The 18,913-nt window shown below is 45.3% G+C and overlaps 1 protein-coding gene across 1 annotated transcript; it reads left to right on the top strand.

Annotated features, from left to right (window-relative positions):
- Positions 1-8,741: 8,741 nt before the first annotated feature.
- On the top strand, positions 8,742-14,421 carry LOC112551294 (C-type lectin domain family 1 member A-like). Its single transcript, XM_025211463.1, has 5 exons — positions 8,742-8,760; positions 8,854-8,952; positions 9,620-9,769; positions 11,387-11,538; positions 14,311-14,421. Exons 1-5 carry the CDS (start codon positions 8,742-8,744, stop codon positions 14,419-14,421), a joined length of 531 nt encoding a protein of 176 aa, XP_025067248.1.
- Positions 14,422-18,913: the final 4,492 nt, after the last annotated feature.

Here is an 18,913-nt window from a genome sequence, read left to right as displayed (position 1 = left end):
GCCTGACTTCTCAGCCGCCACACCTTGATGATAATTAATTAATTGATGTTGATTAAGTGGGAGGCTGCCCATTTCTTGTCCCGATGCCAGTGGGCACTACCTGCGGCTCCGTTCCTCCCCTGCACTGCAGCCCAAGCCTCGCAGATGGCATCCAGATATGATCAATCTCACCGGCCCCATGCTGGGCCCCAGAATCCTGCTAGTTGAACCCCACTTAGATCCCTCCATTCAAACGGCCTATTCCGCCTTCATTCCTGGCTGCATAGCTCCCTGAGCTGCTCCTCCTTACGGGTGTGGTCCCCCCCAGGACCTTTGTCTACTAGCCCTGGCCCACCTCCAGGCCAGTCGGAACCCCAGGCCCTCAGCTCTTGGGCGTTCCCCGCAGTGGGCCTTTGATCCTTCCAGTCCTGGCCCCAGCATTGACCAGTTAGGGGATGTTCAGACAGGTTCTTGAGTCTATGGCCTGACTCTCTCTCTTTCTCTGGGGTCCACTTTCCAGACCCTACAAAGGGGGTAACCCACCCAGTTGTGGGGGCTAGGGGTTAAGACATCCAACCCACCTTTCACCGGGGTGCTAACTGGCCTGGCATTTCCTGGGGGCTCCCGCACCACTGGGAGCCCCACCAGGCCACCCACTCCTGGCAGGGTGCAGTTTTAGGCCATGCCCAGGACCAGGAGCCTCCTGACCATCCCCTACAGCTCCTCCTTTACCTCCAGATGATACCTGCAGCCAGGTAATGTTGTCACCTGGCCCTCTCAGCAGCAAAATGCCCTGTTTATATGGGCAGCCCTGAATCTAAAATGGCTGCCCCCATCAGGCACCCGCCGGCTGCTGTCTTCTGGCCCTTAAAGCGGCAGGCACAAACAGTGTCCTGCCACACCTACAACAGTGTATGACTTTCTGTATGAGTTAGTCTTTATGGTACCACCCTGCCCCACATTTTTCCTTATTTCTTACAACCACACAACTGCTATTGCACATTGCCAAGAAAACACCAAAGATACCTTAACCTGCCATAGGTAAAACATGGGGACAGGGGCACCTCTGCTGATATCATCTTTATTACCAGAAAAAGAACTGCGTGAGGGTACAATCTACCCAGTATTCCTGACAGTGAAAACTGATACAAAGCAAGCTCTTCAGAAATGCCTTTATCTTCCCTTTCTCTTGGTGGCTCAGCAGGATCACTGATCCTTTCAGAGGCTCCCTGGTTCTGGTACATTTAAAGAAGCTCTTATAGTAATTCCTACACTTTGAGGTATTCAATCTTATAATTTCAGGTATTCAAGTAGTCTTCAAATTCAGGTTACTTTTACAGCTGTATTTCTTGCCTTCTTGGTACTTTTCTTCTCCAGTGTTGTGTGCAAGTCTCCCAGCTCTATTGTTAGTGTTATTTTGTTTTCATTTTTAAGTATCATCTGTTCCAGCTCTAGGTATTTTCTGTTGTTTCTTCTCCTTTACTGTTGATAATGTGCCACTTTGGTGATTGTTAATTTGTTTAATACATTGAGTGGGAATTAAGGTTTCTCTGCACTCCCTTAAATTATTCCCTTTCTCTTTCTTTATCCATATTTCTTTAACTCCTTAGCTATGCTGCAGTGATGGAAGGCTTCTAAATATCATATATAGACCAGAGAAGATTTGATTACTTAATGGTGTTTGGGAGGAAATTTGGGGACTTTGGTATTCAATTGTCTACTGAATATATTTTTGACAGGGCAGCAGGGGAATTCCATTTTTTTTTTTTTTTTTGCTTGGAACAAAATTTGAGAGACCTTGTTCTCCTGAGCGTCTCCCGGAGTAACAAGGAATAACAGCCATAAGTTGCTAGAGAGTAGGTTTACACTAGACATTAGAAGGTACTACTTCACAGGCAGGGTGGCTAGGATCTGGAACCAACTTCCAAGGGAAGTGGTGATGGCTCCTACCTGGGGGTCTTTAAGGGGAGGCTTGACGTTTACCTGGCTGGGGTCATTTGAGCCCAGTTTTCTCTCCTGCCCATGGCAGGGGGTTGGACTAGAAGATCTACAAGGTCCTTTCTGACCCTACATCTATGAATCTATGAACATTGTTTAAAAAATCAACTGCAATGGAAAAATGTTTGGATGGAAATTATGTTACTAATCTTACCAGAGACTTTCAGGAAATTCAGCAACTGCCCTTGTGTGAGCTTTAGTTGAATATTTTTACTAATCAGATTTTGTATTCAACCCTATGTAAGGAAGGAACTACTTAGTTATTTTGAAAAAAAAATCAGAACTTTTCGGCAGTCATTTAAGATAGTTCAGTAAACCTAAATTATATTAATTTCCATTAAAAAAGTATTGAATCAGTTGAACTCTGGTGATCAGCTCTTATTTTAGGCTATCAAATTTGAAGAGCTTCTTGTTCAACTAATTTCAAATTTTGTATAAAATTTTTTACCTTGGACCAAGATCTAACCAGACAGTTTAAATGCAAATATGGTCTTTTCATGAATTTTATAGGAGGTTCAAAATTGAGCTGCTTTGTTTTTGGTGGGTTCTTATCCTGCCTTCAGCACAGTGATACTTGAGAATATTCCATCTGTGCATAAAGTGATCTGACTAACATCTGGTGCATCTGGTTTGTAGTGGTTCTAACTTCCTGTATAATTTTGTTCCATAGTCCTAGAACTAGCCATTGAGAGAGCTTTATCGGCTGCAGGGACAAATCTTGCCCTAGAGCAGGAAGTTCTGCTACACCTTAGGAGGAAGTCTGTCAGTCACAAGGATCTTAGGAAGATATTTTAGTTTTCTTGGAGCTGGGAGTGATGTTTAAGTTGGAGAGTTGATACAATGAATTGGGGTAGATGTGATGTGTTCACAGTCGCTTGTGTTGTTGAAAGATACACTGCAGTGTTCTGCTCTGGTCAGTGCAGTTAAAAGCATAGCTCATTAATAACTCATGAATATCTCATGCAGTTAAAAGAATAACTCAAGAATAATGGTCATTCACTACCAAACCCAACTGTGGAATTTCTCTTCCCTAACCCAGGAGAAATGTGTGAGCAAACAGTGACTTATGTGGACTTTACATTTTGGACTCCTCCAAAAGAGAAGAACAAACAGAAAGGAAAACAAAGCAGGATCCCAGGTTCGCTATGGCTCATCTCATTTTTTGGACTAACTCAAATCTCTTCCTTGAATGTGATCTCACTAACAATAACATTATGTATCATAAGTGTATTAGGATTTGTTTTTTGTTAACTATTGGTCAATGCCATATTGCTAAATTTGTCTGTATCTCTAATATCAAGGTGTTCCCCCATAAACAGATGCTATACAAGGGCTGTTCAAAAAGTATTGAGACAGATGTTATAGGAAACAAAATATTTTATTTACAGGGGTTTTGGCTTATTCTTCTTCGAAGTATACTCCCTCTGCAGCCATACACTTCTCCCAACGTTTCTGCCATTATTGGAAGCACCTCTGATAAGCAATTTGTGGAATTGCTAAAAGCTGCTTAATCGTATTTTGTTTTATGGTTTCCACATCACAAAATCATCTTCCTTTCAAGGTTTTCTTTAGTTGACGGAAGAGAAAAAAGTCACACCATATCCCACAAATGTTGCAGCCTCCATATTCAACTGATACAGCCCCATGTGACCCTCAACTAAAGAAAATCTTGAAACCTTCTTCTTTAAGTTTTTTATAGAACAGAAACCTGGCAGATATCAAAGAATGTCTGCTTGGTTGGAGCTGTTTTATAGTTTAATTTTGTTAAATATGAATCAATGTCTGTCTCTGCAGTAATCTGCTGGCAATACTGAGGCATCTTGGTGACATGTCTAATAGGGGTGTGCGAAATGGCTGTATTCGATTCAGATTTGGCCCAAATCAGGGACAGTGATTCCATTTGGATCACTGTCCTCAGTTCAACTCAGCTGAATCCGAATCTGAAGTTTTGATGCTGATTTGGAGAATCAGTGATTTAGACATAGACACAGCTTTAAATGTTTTTTCTACATACCTTGAGGTACCAGCGCAGCTTGTGAATACTGCAATGCTGGGGTGGATGGCGTGTCCCACAGGAGCACAGGGGCCCCCCCTGCATGCTTGGTGATGAACCCAGAAGTGGACCAGAAGTACTTCTGGTCCACTTCTGGGTTCATCACCAAGCATGCAGGGGGGGCCCCCCCCCCCGCGCTGGGGTGGTGGGGGGGGGGGGGGGGGGGGGGGGGGCTCAGGTGTACCCCCAGACCCAGGAGGCAACAGTCACTGAGCCAGGGGTGTGCAGGGGGGCCATGAATGGCATGTGCCCCCGGGAGCTGGGGTGGCATGGTGGCAGTGGGAGTATGGCAGTGGCGGCGGGAGCATGGTGGTGGTAAGAACAGAGGTCCCACAGACATCGCTGGCAGTGGCGGGGAGGGTGGCGAGCAGTGACCGCCTGCCACTGGCACTGTTGGCAGTGCCTTTTTGTAGGGGGTGCACTGCCACACTCAGGGGGTGCACGTGCACCCACATGCACCTCCTATGCATTGCCCCTGGCGGGCGGGTGGGGCATGCACTCCCCAGCAGACCCAGAAGTGGACTGGAAGTGTTTCTGGTCCACTTCCAGGTCTGCTGCCCAGTGCACTAGGGAGCCCACCTGCACTCCTGCTGGATGCTCCATCCACCCCAACATCGCAGCATTCATGAGCCGCCTGGTACCCTGAGGTATGTAGAAAAAGCATTTAAAGCTGTATCTATATCTGAATCGCCAAATCTTTCTGAATCTTTCCGAATCGATTCAGAGGAATCCGATTTGATTTAGAGAGATTAAAGGGTCTTCTGATTCAATTCAGATTCAGAGATTCAGTCACCAAATTGGGCCGAATCTCCACCAAATCGAATCAGGAACCAAAGTTTCACTCAGCCCTAATGTCTAAGCCCATTTTTCATCATCATAAAGTACTCAGTCTTATGCCCAATAATCTATGGTCAGTTGGTTGGAATTTCTAGGTCCATGTGCTCAGTAAACATAGATTTACTATACAGATACTACTGTTCAGCTGTAGTATTTGCAGCTAGCCAGTCTGTCTTGGGAAAGTGCAAGACTTTATCAGCCAATATAAACACATCTATTTCTAATTTGCTTCAGCAGGCAACCTTTTCCTGAACCACCAACACAGCATATCTTGATATACTTGGCCTTTCATTTTGGTACAAGGAACCTTCAGAACTTCTTTAATGGGACTAATTCTTTGAAGCTAGTATAAAATATCCCTAGCCCACTGCTTCAATTTTTCACTCCCTAAGTTATTTTCACATAAGCTTTTTAACATATTTTCTGTAACACATTAAGAATTGTCATCTTCATGTCCTTAAACATAAGCTTATCAAGTACTAAAAGCACTGCAAAAACTACATGGGTGGGAATAATCAGTCACAGCCACTTGTACTAAAAACCTTCATTTCTTTATGCATAGACTTACTTATTATCAACAGCAGTTTTGGCAATCAAAATTCCATGTTGGCTCTGTGATTAGACAGGTGCTTTATCTTACTGGCAGGTAGGTAATTGGGACTTTCTTACATTGAAATGTTGTCAAATACTATAGAAGTGTGTCTGTAACCACTACATCTCTCCAAATTTGTATTCAATTTGCAAATTACACAATAATCTGTATTCTAAAAGTACTGGTTACATTTGGCAACAGTTATAAGTGGTTTATCATCGGTTTCAGTTAGGACTGGCCTCCCTTAAATAGTCATAACATTTTTGTAGCAAACCAGGGCTAATACTTCCTTCCATATTTGAGTCTATTTGCATTCAGATTCTGTTAGAGACTACAATGTATAATCCACTGGTCTATGTTTTGATCACACATTGTAAAAGTATTGCACAAATGCCCTTCTTTGAAACATCCATGAACAACTTACTTTTGCTCTTCTTGTTCTCATATCACCACAGGACTGCGGCCTCTTCAGTTTCTTCAGCTTCTCAAATACTTAGTTAATATTTGTATTTCAAGCCTTTTGCACAACTTTATACAGTAGGACTCACAGCCCACTGGTTGGAGCAGCTGAATTAAGTACAAATTTCCCTGTTTAGTTTATCATGCCAAAGCATCTTTTGACATCTTGTCTGCTGGGGCAGACATGTTTGTGTTGCTCTCAGCTTTACTGCCATCTAACTGTATACCTGTGTGTCTTAACTTGGTTGTCAGATGCATCATTTCTACAACAAGGAATTCATTTCTTTATTTGGTCACTGTTAGCTTAGCAGCACTGGATCTTTCCAAAGTGACCTGCAGCCTCCAGCCATGTTCTTCTACTATCTTTTCCACATCTAAATCTCCTGTATAGAGATTTGCTGAGTCTACCCCATATACCATAAAAATATTGTATTTTTCAGTTAAACATCTTGTGCTTAGCATAACCCAAAAGGCATTCCGCAGAAACAGTGTGTCCCTCAAAGGGGATGAATATCCATAAACCTACGTTGTTTTTCCAAGGCCATCTGCTGCAATTTGACCAATGCATCAAGTGTGGAAAAATTTTTGGCATCAAATATCTCCCTCAGAATCTTTCTCCTGACAGACACTGAAAAAAAATCCCATTAAATACACGGATTTAAATATTTCAAATCTATTTATAAGTGAAGGGTTCTACCTTTTTTTTTCTCACAGTGATTGGTGAAGGTATGTACTCTGTGGGCTTTTCTCCTCACACTATGATCCCCAGAGCAGTGATTAAGTCTAGCTCTCCCTTTGTCCCCTGCCACTGAACAAGAGTAGCTTTCTTCAGTTTGGGAGCTCAGAGCCAGTTGGTCTCTTTTCACTCTATTTGGTCAAGGGAGTCTCTGTTCATTGCAAGTTTTGTCTTTAAATTCCTCCTTGATCTGTTTTGATCTAATTATCAAAAAGTAGTACATAATTGTACTGCCTACAAGAATACCCCTTTCCTTGAAAAATAAATAAAGAGTACAATTGCAAAGAAGATAACAAATAATTATTTATAAGTAAGTTTCCTTTTGGCTAACTTCATCATGACTAAATTAGATTATTTAAATCACAGTGATTTAAATCAATATTTCTTGAATATCTTACCCCGTGAAGTCCCCCATGAAGTTGTCATTAAGGTGACTAGATAAACAATAAGGGATGACTTGATGCAAGTAAGGGGGCAGAATCTAGCCCTGAGTCAATTCAGCCTCCCCCTTTTTTCTGTTCAGGATTTACCTGTAAACATGATTCAATATTTAAGAATTTTTTCCTGTTAGAAGGCAAGGTTCTTTGGGTAGATGTGATATCTTTTTTTAGACCAACGGAATAGTTGGGAAATTGTTCTTTGCAAGCTTTCGGGCACAATCACCCTTCTTCAGGAAGTCTCTGCTGTTCTGAGACTCTAAGGAATGAAAGAAGCTAAAAATGTGACCGGATGTCAGTAAGAATGTAAATAGGTGGAAATCAGGAAAGCAAAAGTTAGAGAAAGGAAGGGAGGGGGGAAACAAGGAGAAAAAAAGGCAAAGATAAGTAAGGGAGACTCTACTGTAGTCGTTTTCCAAGGTAGAAAAGAGGCTGTCTATGAAAAAGTAAAAAGCTGGAAATTAGGAAAACAAAGGGTAGAAAAGTAAGTGAGGGGAGGAAGGTGGGGAAAGGAAAAGTATAAAAGGTCAGATATGGCAGGTACCTGGAGAATCGGTTGTCATGGCAGGTTGTAATGTGTCATAAATCCAATGTCTATATTGAGTCCATGGTAACCAAAAACCCAGTTTCCTTTTAGAAATTATTCCATGTGTGGTTAATGACCCAGCCTGTGTGTTGACTTCCAGCTATTTTCAGGTATTCACTGCTGAGTGTTTTTCAGCTGTGTGGTCAGCAACTATATCAATGTATGGTAGCTGTCTACTAATGGGATAAAACCTGGAAAAGATGATCGTGGAAATGTAACAGGTTTTGAATAAGGAAGGTAATAAACCACTGGTCCAGATTATTAAGAAATTCTCAGTCATTGAAATCAAGAACAGATGTCTTTCAAAAAATTCATGACCTATTTCAACTACAGGTTTCAGTGTAAAAACAGGGTTAATCACTTGATATTCTACAGTCTGTCAAACATTATGCAACAACTTAGATTTAATCAAAATGGTCATTCTGGGCTTAAAAATGTGTCAGTCTGCATTTCCTGCCTGATATAATGAACATTTCATAGGTGCATCTTTCTACCTTTATAACCCATCAGAAATCAGCGAGCAGGAAGTGATCTACTCAGATCTGAAATTTCACACTCCTTCTGAGACACAGAGGAAGTCAACGCCTACAGTTGCAAAGAGCAGAGGTACTGTTCATCATGAGCTCTGCAAGCTCCTGCTTTCTTTTTATCGAAGTACCTGAATTCACAGATCATCCCCCAGGGGCAGCTGTTGTCTTGACATGAGATTTCAAGAACCAAATAATCAGAAGTATCTCTATCCTGATAGGGAGGCAAGGTTCTTTGAGTAGATGTGGTATCTTCTGTTAAATAAACTGAGTAGTTGGAAAAAAGTTCTTAGCAAGCTTTCGGGCTCAGTCACCCTTCCTCAGGCATAGAGGGCCTCTGCAGGAAACAGCACATGGCTGATGGGTGGGACTTCCCTTGGGCCCATCCTGGGCCAGTGCCCAGGCAGACCACTGATATAGCAGAGCACTGACCCTATCAGCAGGAGGGACTGTTCTCTTCTGGGCCCTCTAACCTGTTGTTGAGTATGCAATAAATAGCTACAATTACTGGAGGGATTGTAGATTCAAATGAGGGAGATGAGGGTTTCACTGACAGGTGTGGCAGAAAACTCCAGTGTACCCCCAAAATCTCAGGAGTGTGGCGTGTTCAGGCCCTACATGTGTTTGTTTTCTCTCTCATTTCTGTTAGAATCTTGTTCTGAGTCTTTGTCGTGGCGACTCATTGCAGTGATTCTGGGGTCCCTGTCTCTGGTTTTCCTTGTAATTTCTGGAGTCCTGGGTGCCCTATGTAAGTATTCACCATGAACACGATGAGAAAAGAGTTGATCTGTTGAAAAGTGTAGAAATGTGAAAAGTGTAGAAAACTCAAAGCAGTGTGCATACATGCACATTGTTATATTTTGGATCACTTTGTGAATGATAAGAGCTTTAATTGGTTGGTCAAAACCTACTGCATACACAGTTGTGACTTGAAATTTTGTAACTGAAACATTTGATAAGACGAAGTCTTGAAGAATTTTTTTTTTGGATTTATGACCTGAGTTTAGGTTGAGATTTCCACTGTTTATTATTTAAATGTGGCTATAATCGAGGCACAGAAATGGGATCTCACATCTACTGTTTTGGAAAGCTTATTCCAGCTTTCTCAGTTTTTCAAGCTGTCTCAAGGTCCCGATTCAATTTGCAGATATCAATTTGAATCATGAGGGGGATAGCATGAAAAAAGACATTTTGATTTAAACAAAAACAAATTTAACCTGTATTTGGAGACTGACCTGTAAAAGCATAGAGCTTTTTTCAAACAACAACTAGAATTTCACTAATACTTTGGTTACTTTAACAGAAAAGTTATGCACAATTCTTAGCACGTTATAACAGAACTGGCAACTGGTTTATAAAGAATAATTTGGTTCTGTTTTAACTGAGTGTGTTTTCCTTATCATTGTGGACTTAAGTTCTCTTGCCTACCCTCCAAGTGAGAAGTCAGATTGAAATCCTTCCCCAGCAAGAGGAAGTTCTGAAAAACCTTACGCAGCTGAATGAAACTTTGGAAAACTGCACCTTGGAAAAGGATAATCTCAAGGCCCAGAACACAAACCTGAAAGGTACTGAGTAGCGTTCATGATTCTCTTCCACACTCAATGCTAATTTTTAATTAGTATCCAGTTCTTTGTGCCCTGATGACACAGAGGATTCTTCCCCCCAAGCATTCACTGTACAACGGCTTGAATCAGTTACTGATAATCTGGAAAGCCAAAGCCAAATTTCTTTGAGACATGGGATCTCCTCAGTACAGGCATACAATGATCCACAGCTCCATAATGACACACTTGAGAAATGTAGGTAGCTCTGTGGCAGCTCACATCTCAGCTGAGCAAGGTAAAGCCACTGAGCCACAGAGGGACAATAAGTAATGCACAAGATACTGTTTATGTGCAGGGGGTGCCAAGAAAGACACTCATACTCTTCCCTCCCTCCAATGATACCAAGCACCATCATGGTTTCCTTATGTCATGATGGAAACCATGCATGACAATACTTCATCTGCAGTTGAAGGTACTTCATCAGATAAACTGACCTAGAGCTAGCCTTAATAAACAAACAGCATGGGCTACCTCTCCCTGTTGAAAAGGGTCTTTGGCCACTCCCAGTCCCCATTTTCTCCACATTTCCTACTTGTCACTTGTGATTAGCCCTAACCTCCTCTAAAGCGCTTTGTTACCTTTGTTGTTCACTGCATGTGCAATATTGTTACTAGCAATAACAGAAACTGCCTATTGGAAAAGACACTGGATCACACCTCACAGGCTGTGGCAGATGGAGAACACATTCATTCAGAAGCTTCCCTAAACCCCTGGTCAAGCCCTTTCTTCTCAGGAGTGTAGTTGCACCTGCTCAGGGAATGATTAGATGCCAGGGTTTTGCTCAGAGCTGAGGGGGACAGATTTTGTTGTTGTTGCCTCTGCCTTTTCTTCCTTGTTCAGTTACCATTTTGCCTTACTACTTTTAAATGGAAAATGTTGGTCATTCCAGATAGTTTGTGGAAATCTCTTTCTTACACTCACCCTAAAGCAAACAGTCAGTCTTCAGTTCAGTCTCTTTTCTTCTGCAGTCATTGCACAGATGTCCCTCTTTGGGGATTGTATGCTATGTGGCACTGTACAGGAAGGGTCACATCTCTTTATGATGCAGACAAAACCCCAGCCAATGTACTCAGGGTGCAAAAGAACTCCAGGAGCCCAGCATCCTGAATCACCTGCCACTGAGCAGAGCAAGTTGAGGTTAGGTTCATTCAAGGGAAGGGAGCACCCGCCCAGGAGTGAAATTAGCTTTCAGTGCCATCGCTGAAGCTTTTAAAACGTATCTTATGCATACTCCTCATAGATTGCTTATCTTCTAAAACAGACACAACCATCCTCAGGACTAGGATCTGAGACTCTCTTCTGCCCCAAAACAGGGCCCCTGAAGGGGAGACTGCATGATCGTCTGCTCAAAAACATGTTAGCTAAGGGAGAGACTGCATGACCATCACTCTGTTGATGGCTTTGGTCCTTTAGCTCCCATGTAGTAAAACAAGCCCTTATTCCTCACTGAACAATGTAGCACGTGAACACCAGCATCTCCATGGTTTACTCTAACATTATAAGGCATCTCATCTATCTCCCCAGAAATATAACAACTCCTGGTGTCAAACGTGTTTTGTTTTGGTTTTTTTTCCCAAGGAGATAAACCCAGTGTTTGCTCAGATTGCTGGAAACATCATGGAGGAAACTTTTACTATTTTACTAAGGAAAGGAAAACCTATCAGGAATGTAAAGCAAACTGCTCTTCTCGTGGCTTCAAACTACTCAAGATAGAGAACAAAGATGAGCTGGTAGGACACTATCTCTCTTCCTTTGTGTACACTAGCCAGTGATTTATACCTTTCCAAATGCCTGTGTAGTGGAGAAGTGAATTATGGCTCTAGAAGGGATGTTCTTATTACAAGGTAAGCTGGTCCTCAACAGTGCCCTAGGTTATGTTCTGAGTTAAGATCTCATTCCAGAAAAGGATGTGGGTACTTAAATTGGGTCACAGGCCAGATATAGGTGCCTAAGAAGAACACTCTGGCTCCATCTACACGATATGCTACTGTGCAGTCATTACCATGCATTTATTGAGTACTTGTATAAACATTGCTAACTAAATGATCAGTAACCTGAGTTACTGCTCAGTAGTGCTGGTGAATGCCTTTTTTGTGATGCTACTGTGTAGTAGCCTAATACTACTGCATAGTAGCGCCACATCACAGTTTTTGCCATGTGATACTACAGTAGTACTGGGCTACTGCTTAGTCAGCATCTCATGTAGACATGGTCTCAAGGCTGGATTTAACCCTTTAATGGGCCCTAGGCAAACAAACTTGTGGGCCCCATGCTGGTCAAGACCCCCCACCTCCCCACCCCAGCGCTGCCATCCAAGGGAGCAGGACTTGGAGTCCCCACTAGGAAGCAGCTGCCGTGGCAGCGAGGCCGGTGGAGGGGAGAGAAAGGGAAAGAAAGGAAAGCAGAAGGGGCCATTCACACTGCCGCTATGGAGGGAAGGACCAGGCCCCATATGCAGCTCAGGGCCCTGGGCATGTGCCTCATTTGCCTATGCGTTAATCCAGCCCTGCAAAGCCTCTGGGTACATGTACATTAATGCGCTGTTATTACAGCACTTTAAGTTTAGTACCTGTAATGACAGGTAACAACTAAACACACAGTAACCAGCGTCACTGCACAGTATTACTGGCAGTGATGCTAAATGCTCAGTCTTTTCGTGATGCTAAATGCTCAGTAACTTAATTCTACTGTGCATTAGTGCACTAGCATAGCTTTTGCTGTGATGCGCTAATGTACAGTAGAATTAGTCTACTGAACATTTAGTGTCTCATGTTGATGTGCCTTCTGACCCCCCAAAAGTCTTCTCAGCTGCCACCAAGGAGGTGCCTCGTGCCTGTAGGCACCTGAGATTTCAATATTACAGCTCCCCAGAATCATGCTTCTTCAAAAGTCCATTTAATCCTGGCAGCACAGAGCAGCTAACGTGCCTGGCTCATGCACAAGCCTTGCACAAAGCACAAACTAGGCATCCCAACACCTGTTCTGCCCGCAGAGCTGGATCTGATAGGCATTTCCAGGATACACCTAAGGAGCAACCTCTGCACAGAATGCAGCAACATGGCAGCCTCTTCTAATCTTGAAACACAACCAAAGGATGTGCCCCCCTCTCCTCCCATATAACATCTTAGTGGTTAGTGCACTTGCCCAAGATTTAAGTGGCCAGAGTTCAATTTTGTTCCCTAACCGAGGAATTCCTAACCTATATCACTCACTACCTGTAAAGAAAGTGCCATAATTGCCCAGCTATAGACTGGAGCAGGCTCAGTCTCATCTCTATCCCTTCTACTGAGATTGTTCATTTTAGACAACATAAAGAATCACTGAACCTCATACAGACAGGGAGAGCTTACCTAACTCTTTACCCTGTGGGTTGTAGTATTCACCTGAGGAGTTGGAAGACCTGGATTGTAGGTGGGGTAAATTAATGCAGGTGGGCATCCTAGCTGTGGGCATCCAGAGTGGGCATTGTACACCTCCTCCAGGGCCATGGGCTAGGGGCAGTTGCAGGGCTCCCTGAGGGTGGCGGTGGCTTCCTGGGGCCATCTGCTGACAGGAGGCCCCATGGGAGGCCCTGCTCCCACTCCCCACCATCTGTGGGTGGCTGCTGGCACCAGTGCCGTGGGCATAGGACAGAGCAGGACAACGCACTATCCCGCTAGGGCTGGCAGAGCTGTAGGCAGGCAGCCAGGGGCAGCACTGAGCCCTTGACCCTCCCCCAGGCTGACTCATGGTGCGGCACTAGGAGACTGCAGCCCTGGCTGCATGCCACCCGCTGGGTAGAGGGCAGCTTATTGGAGGGAGGCTGGGTCTGAGCAGCTTATTGGGGCTGCCTTCACCTCAGTGGCATTTGCGCCCCTGGTCCAGCCCCAATGTGCCGAGGAGTCTGAGGGGGCCCAGCCACACCCCCCTCACCTGGTGGAGGGCCTCCAATTTTCTGTTTGCCCAGGGCCCCAATAAATCTTCATCTGCCGCTGGTTGTAGGCCCTGCTCTCAGGACTGTTTAGCTATTTTGGAGAGCCAATGCACAGAATATAGTAACAATGTTAGGGGAGAGAAATCTATCATAGGACCCCAAATAATTATGAAATTGTATGGACCTTTTTCCATTGATGCCATGGCTGTTCCTGTCAGCTACAATGAGGGCAGTTGTGATACTACCCTTGAGTGAGATGGTCACATTAAAATGCTCAGTCCCCACTGTAAAACCTATGACCAGCCCATATGATGAATTTGGCTACTGTGGATACTTCTCTCACAGCTGAAGTATCTGACTGAGGCCTGGAGGAAGGGTTTTTTTCCTCGTGCAATCCAGAGTCAGGACTCCTCCTCCCTGGGGACAGGTGTCTAGAGATACTCTTGCAAGGTGGAGGGCAGACCTACTGTTTTCCTTTTAAAATGTAGACACTGGGGTTACCATGGTCTTAGCCAAGATATATAATGCTTCTCTTCCCTGGAATTCAGGATTAACAGATTAAATTAATTTATTTGGTTTTACTCCCAAGATGAATTTCCTAAACCCTCTGGCAGATTTCCATTGGATTGGACTAACCCGCAAAGGAATGGCTTCGCACTGGAAGTGGGAGGATGGCACACCTCATTCCAGCCACCTGTAAGTCTCCATCACATTTAGAAAACTAATTTATACCCTGGGTTTTTCTCACAGGATTTGTATTATGGCCCTGCTGATGGTCAAAAAGGTCAGTCAGTATCCCCAGGAATATGCCCATCTTTTTCTACCAGGACAGAGAATGCCTGGTGTAGGATTACCAAGTATCTTCATATTTTGTACTGTTACAATCACATGGAGGGAGGGATACTTTACAAGTTTTCATATAAATCTAAATGATGAAATATGACATGATTAAATAAATGTATGAATCCCTTTGTCAGACACAATTTTCTCTCCTGGCATGGGAGGTAAATGTCAAGCTATCTCAGAACACCATATGTTTCAAAACTGAACAATTCATTTTGCATGATGTTACTATTTGATCTTGTGAGTAAAAAAAGGAAAAATAAAAAATCACCAGTATTAATTTGCATGAAAATGAGGTAAAACACATAACAAGATGCCAACTCAACTCAGCTAACAATTTCAAAGAAATACCAAATTACAAAGATCTACTCTGTATGAGTCAACTTATTAGATATTTTTTGATAAACTATATTAATAAATAAAACGTGGTATTTCCAGTATTATGGGATGTAAATGCAGTGACAGTGTTTGTGTTTTCACTGGTCTCCTTGGCTGATGTGAAATGTTTCATTTTACACCAGGTTCCCAGTAAGGATCTTACAGCCTGGAAAGTCCTGTGCACTTTTCAATGCAGGAGAAGCCCACACCAGTAGCTGTGATGAGCAATGGTACTGCGTATGTGTGAAGAGGGAAGCTGAGACTGTTGCACCAGAACAAGGAGGAATAGAGTATCTATGGGAGGTCCCAAAGGCCAAGAGAAATCATTGATCTTTGAATTGATAAAGTTGCTTATTTTGTCTGAGGAGCTGCAGTTCCCTAGGGTGTGGTACAGCCCTTCTGGGATGCTGCTCGGTGAACCAAGGACCAGCGGTCAGTGTGACTGTTGCTCCCATTCTGGCTTCATATGGTTTAATTTGAAATTGGCAATTTGTTCAAAAGTCAATAAATACCTTGTGTCTGGTGTTTCCAGGAAATACTACTTGTCCCAAAATCAAGTACCCAAAATGAAGGTAGTAGAGAAACAAAAGAGGGAACAAAGGAGAAGAGTTTTCATTGGTAAAGCTGACTCACTATTCTTGATACAGGGGAGGAGTAAGCTGGTGCCTCTAGACCTCAAAGGATGAAACAAAACACAGGGCCAGAATCCAATCACATAGCTAATCACTAAATGCAATTTAGATGCAATAGATTTGCTAAGTCACACAAATGATCCAGATCAACCCTGCTCTAGTAATTTCTCCGCCCCTCCACCACACTCTGCACCCACCAATGAAAACCCCATTCCCCAAACTTGAAAAACATTTCATGTGTCTGAACCCACCCCTGAGTCCATCTATGAGGAGCTGGGGGTGGGGCTGCCCAGGGAATTGGGCCCCATTGCAGGCAGCTGGCACCCTGGCTGTAGTCAGTTCCCCTGTGGATCCAGGGGCAGCCCAAAGGCCAGGGATGCCTGCAACCAGCAGGTGCTGCATGACCTTCCAGGGTGCCACCAGGGGCCTGCTATGGAGTGGTAGACAGGACCCAGGGTCCCTGTGGGGCAGGGGGGGGGGCATGGGCACAGTGTCTTTTGGGTGGCCCTGGGTGGCTCCATCAGCTCCACACACTAGAGCTCCAGGGCCTCCATCTTGGCCCAGTGGGCATGGCATGCCCACATCTGGGACTCCTCCCGGGTGGCCTCCCAGGTGAGGTCCTCTGCCTGCCACACCTGCTGATCTGGCACCTGCCCCTCCACTGTGAACATCAGCTGCTGGAACAGGCAGATCCCATCCTGGCTGTGCCACTGGTGCAACTGGTGCCTCCAGGCAGCTCCAGAGGTAGTGAGCCTGTGGTGGCAGTCCTCCGGGCCTTTGTGGCTTCTCCCCTGCATCCATATGTTGGCCCCATAGGGGCAAGTGACACAAGACTTTTGTGAGAGTTTGAAACATTTGAGAGATTAGATGCTCTTCTCCAAGGCCCTGCACTGCCTGGCCTCAGATTGGAGGTTGTCTGTGTGTGGGTGCCCAGGGACCATGGTAAGCTGGCTGGGCAGGCCTGGGCCCAAGTGGGTGCTGCCCGAGCTCCCTGACCCCACTTGCTCCCCAGGGGCTGGCCACAGCCCACCTGCCTCCTCTACCCCCTTCCCAGGGCAGACCAGGCCAGGCTGCTGGCAGCACCTGCTGCTATGGCTCCAGACCCTACTGACTCCCTCCCTTTTCCCCTGTAGGCCCACTGCTCTGCTGCAGTGCTGCCCAGCCCCCAGTGCCCAGGCTCTGGGTGCAAGGGGCTCCTGGAAAACTGGGGTAAGCAGCTGGCTGCCTCCCCGCCCTCCCTACTGGGGGCCTCTCTGGGGAGGTGCCCCAGGGCCGGCCTCCCACCATGCCACCATTGTGCCCCAAGTGTGCCTCTGCAGCAAGTGCTGCAGGCAGTGTGTGATGGGCTGTTTGTGCAGGCAGAGGGCTGCCTGGGCCACTATGCCCTGCTGCTGCTTATCTTTCTCGTGTCCTGGGCACACCTGCACTCCTGGATTGGGACCCTCAGCTATGATGGCATGAGCGGGCAAGCCTAGCTTGCCCTGCAACCTCCACCACTGCCTGAAGAGCTATCTGTCACAGTGCTACATGTTCCTGTTCCTGGCTGCTGAGGAGGAGATTGCTGCCAGGATCGACACATTCCTTGGTTGTGTGAGAGGCCCATGCCCACCCATCTGCAGGGATATGGGCTGATCAATAAAGGTCTGACCTGTGTCCTGCCTCTTGCATGCTGTGGGGGGAGCCTGGAGCCAAGGGAGTTCAGGTGGGCCAGGCAAGTAGGGGGGCCCAGGGCTGGGGCCGGGGCTGAGGCTGGGGCCAGAGCCAGGGGCAGGGGTGGGGACTGGGTGCTGGGAGGGCCTGCCCTGCAGTGCAGGACTTACCATGGATCTGGGGCCAGCAAGGCTGGCAGCTTGGCGTGGGAATCCCTGTGCCAGGCAGCATTTGGCTCTACCCGCTGTCCATGGCTTGGAGGTATTCAGGAAGAGGACAGGCATTGGTGGTCAGGAATGACCTAGGCTTTGCTATGCCTGTGTTCTTCTGTGGGTATTTCCCCATGCTTCTGGGCTTTGCTCATTGCCACAAGGGGCTGAGAGGGAATTTTTCCTCTCCTGCTGCTACATGTGTCAGTGGGGGTTTAAGCTTTCCTCAGAAGCATTAAGTGTTGACTACAGGCAAGGCTGGGGATTTTGCCTGGGGTTTGCCAGTGCTCCTGCTAGGACTTAAATCTGGAAGTTTTTGGCTAGAGGGCCTTGCTCCTCTTCTCTGGTTCAGACCAATCACCACATTTGGGATCAGGAAGGAATTTTACCACATAGATTGGTATGGAATGTGTGTGGTTTTGCCTTGCTAGGTGGCAGGGATGTGGCCCTCTTCCTCGGATCTCCTGAGTGTATTTTAGCAATGTTTGCAGCAACAGAAGATTGGCCACTGTGGTCCCCCTGCTTTACTTGTGTCAGATTAGGATGTTATAGCTTGTGTTGTGCTAGGAGGTTAGACCATGGGTTTGTATAGGTTGGTTTGGATAGGGATGCTTCTGCCTTAGGCAATGGGTTGGACTAGAACTTTAGAGGTCCCTTCAAGACCTTCTTCTCTATGATACTATTCTGTTTCTGCCTTGAATGAAATCGCAGGAGGAGCCTAGGCCGGGGGGGGGGGGCGGCGTGCCAGAAGCCTGGTGTCTTCCTCCCAGAGCAGTGCCCTCCTCACTGAGGCACAGAGCTGTACACCTTGCAGGCTCCCCTTCTGGTGTCATGGCTGTTTTCTTTTTGATTGCCCAGTGGCTGAGCTTTCATGCAAGAAGTGAAGGTGCTTTGGCCCTGCCTGGCCCATGGCATGGTGATAAGACGATTTATTGGAAATATAGTGATGTGAGTTCAGAGCCTCAGGCTGAAGAAGGCCTGGAAATTGTCTCCCCATTTTTGAAGCAATTGTCCCTAATTGCTAGGCTGTTGGGCTAGAGGGATGGGCCGTTTACTTCTTGTCTCCCTCAGAACTAGGTGGATTCCTGCATCTACAGCACCAAAAGGCATGGGGGAAGGTATATACTTTCCTGGGCGACTGGGATCAGTGAAGGCTGCTCAATGTCAGGAGAGGAGAGCTGCATATCTTTTTAGAGTGCTTTAGGGCTTCCCAGTGAGAGAACAGGAGAACTACATATCTTGCAGGGTGGAACTGCACTCCTAAGACAAGATACTTACATTTTGTGCTAGCTTTGGGAAAGGAATAATTGTTGAGCCTTTGACTGGGCCTTCAATTCAAAGCTTACTAAATTCAAAGCTTACTAAAATAAATAGAAATACTTCCCCTGACTCTAGTGGGCCAAAGGAAGCAATTAACTTCCTTTGCTGATTGTTCAGAGGATGAAGCTGCTACTACAAACCTTGTTTTTGCTCATTTTAG

Source organism: Alligator sinensis, unplaced genomic scaffold (assembly GCF_000455745.1).
Source record: "Alligator sinensis unplaced genomic scaffold, ASM45574v1 scaffold148_1, whole genome shotgun sequence".
Classification (NCBI taxonomy): domain Eukaryota; kingdom Metazoa; phylum Chordata; order Crocodylia; family Alligatoridae; genus Alligator; species Alligator sinensis.
The sequence above is the reverse complement of the archived record's forward strand: the minus strand, read 5'-3'. Positions and strand labels throughout refer to the sequence as shown.

Excerpts from the sequence above, each read along its gene's own strand:
- LOC112551294 (XM_025211463.1), top strand. Across the intron at positions 8,953-9,619 it reads TGGAGTCCTGGGTGCCCTAT|TTCTCTTGCCTACCCTCCAA; the intron begins GTAAGTATTCAC and ends TGTGGACTTAAG. Across the intron at positions 11,539-14,310 it reads TAGAGAACAAAGATGAGCTG|ATGAATTTCCTAAACCCTCT; the intron begins GTAGGACACTAT and ends TTTACTCCCAAG.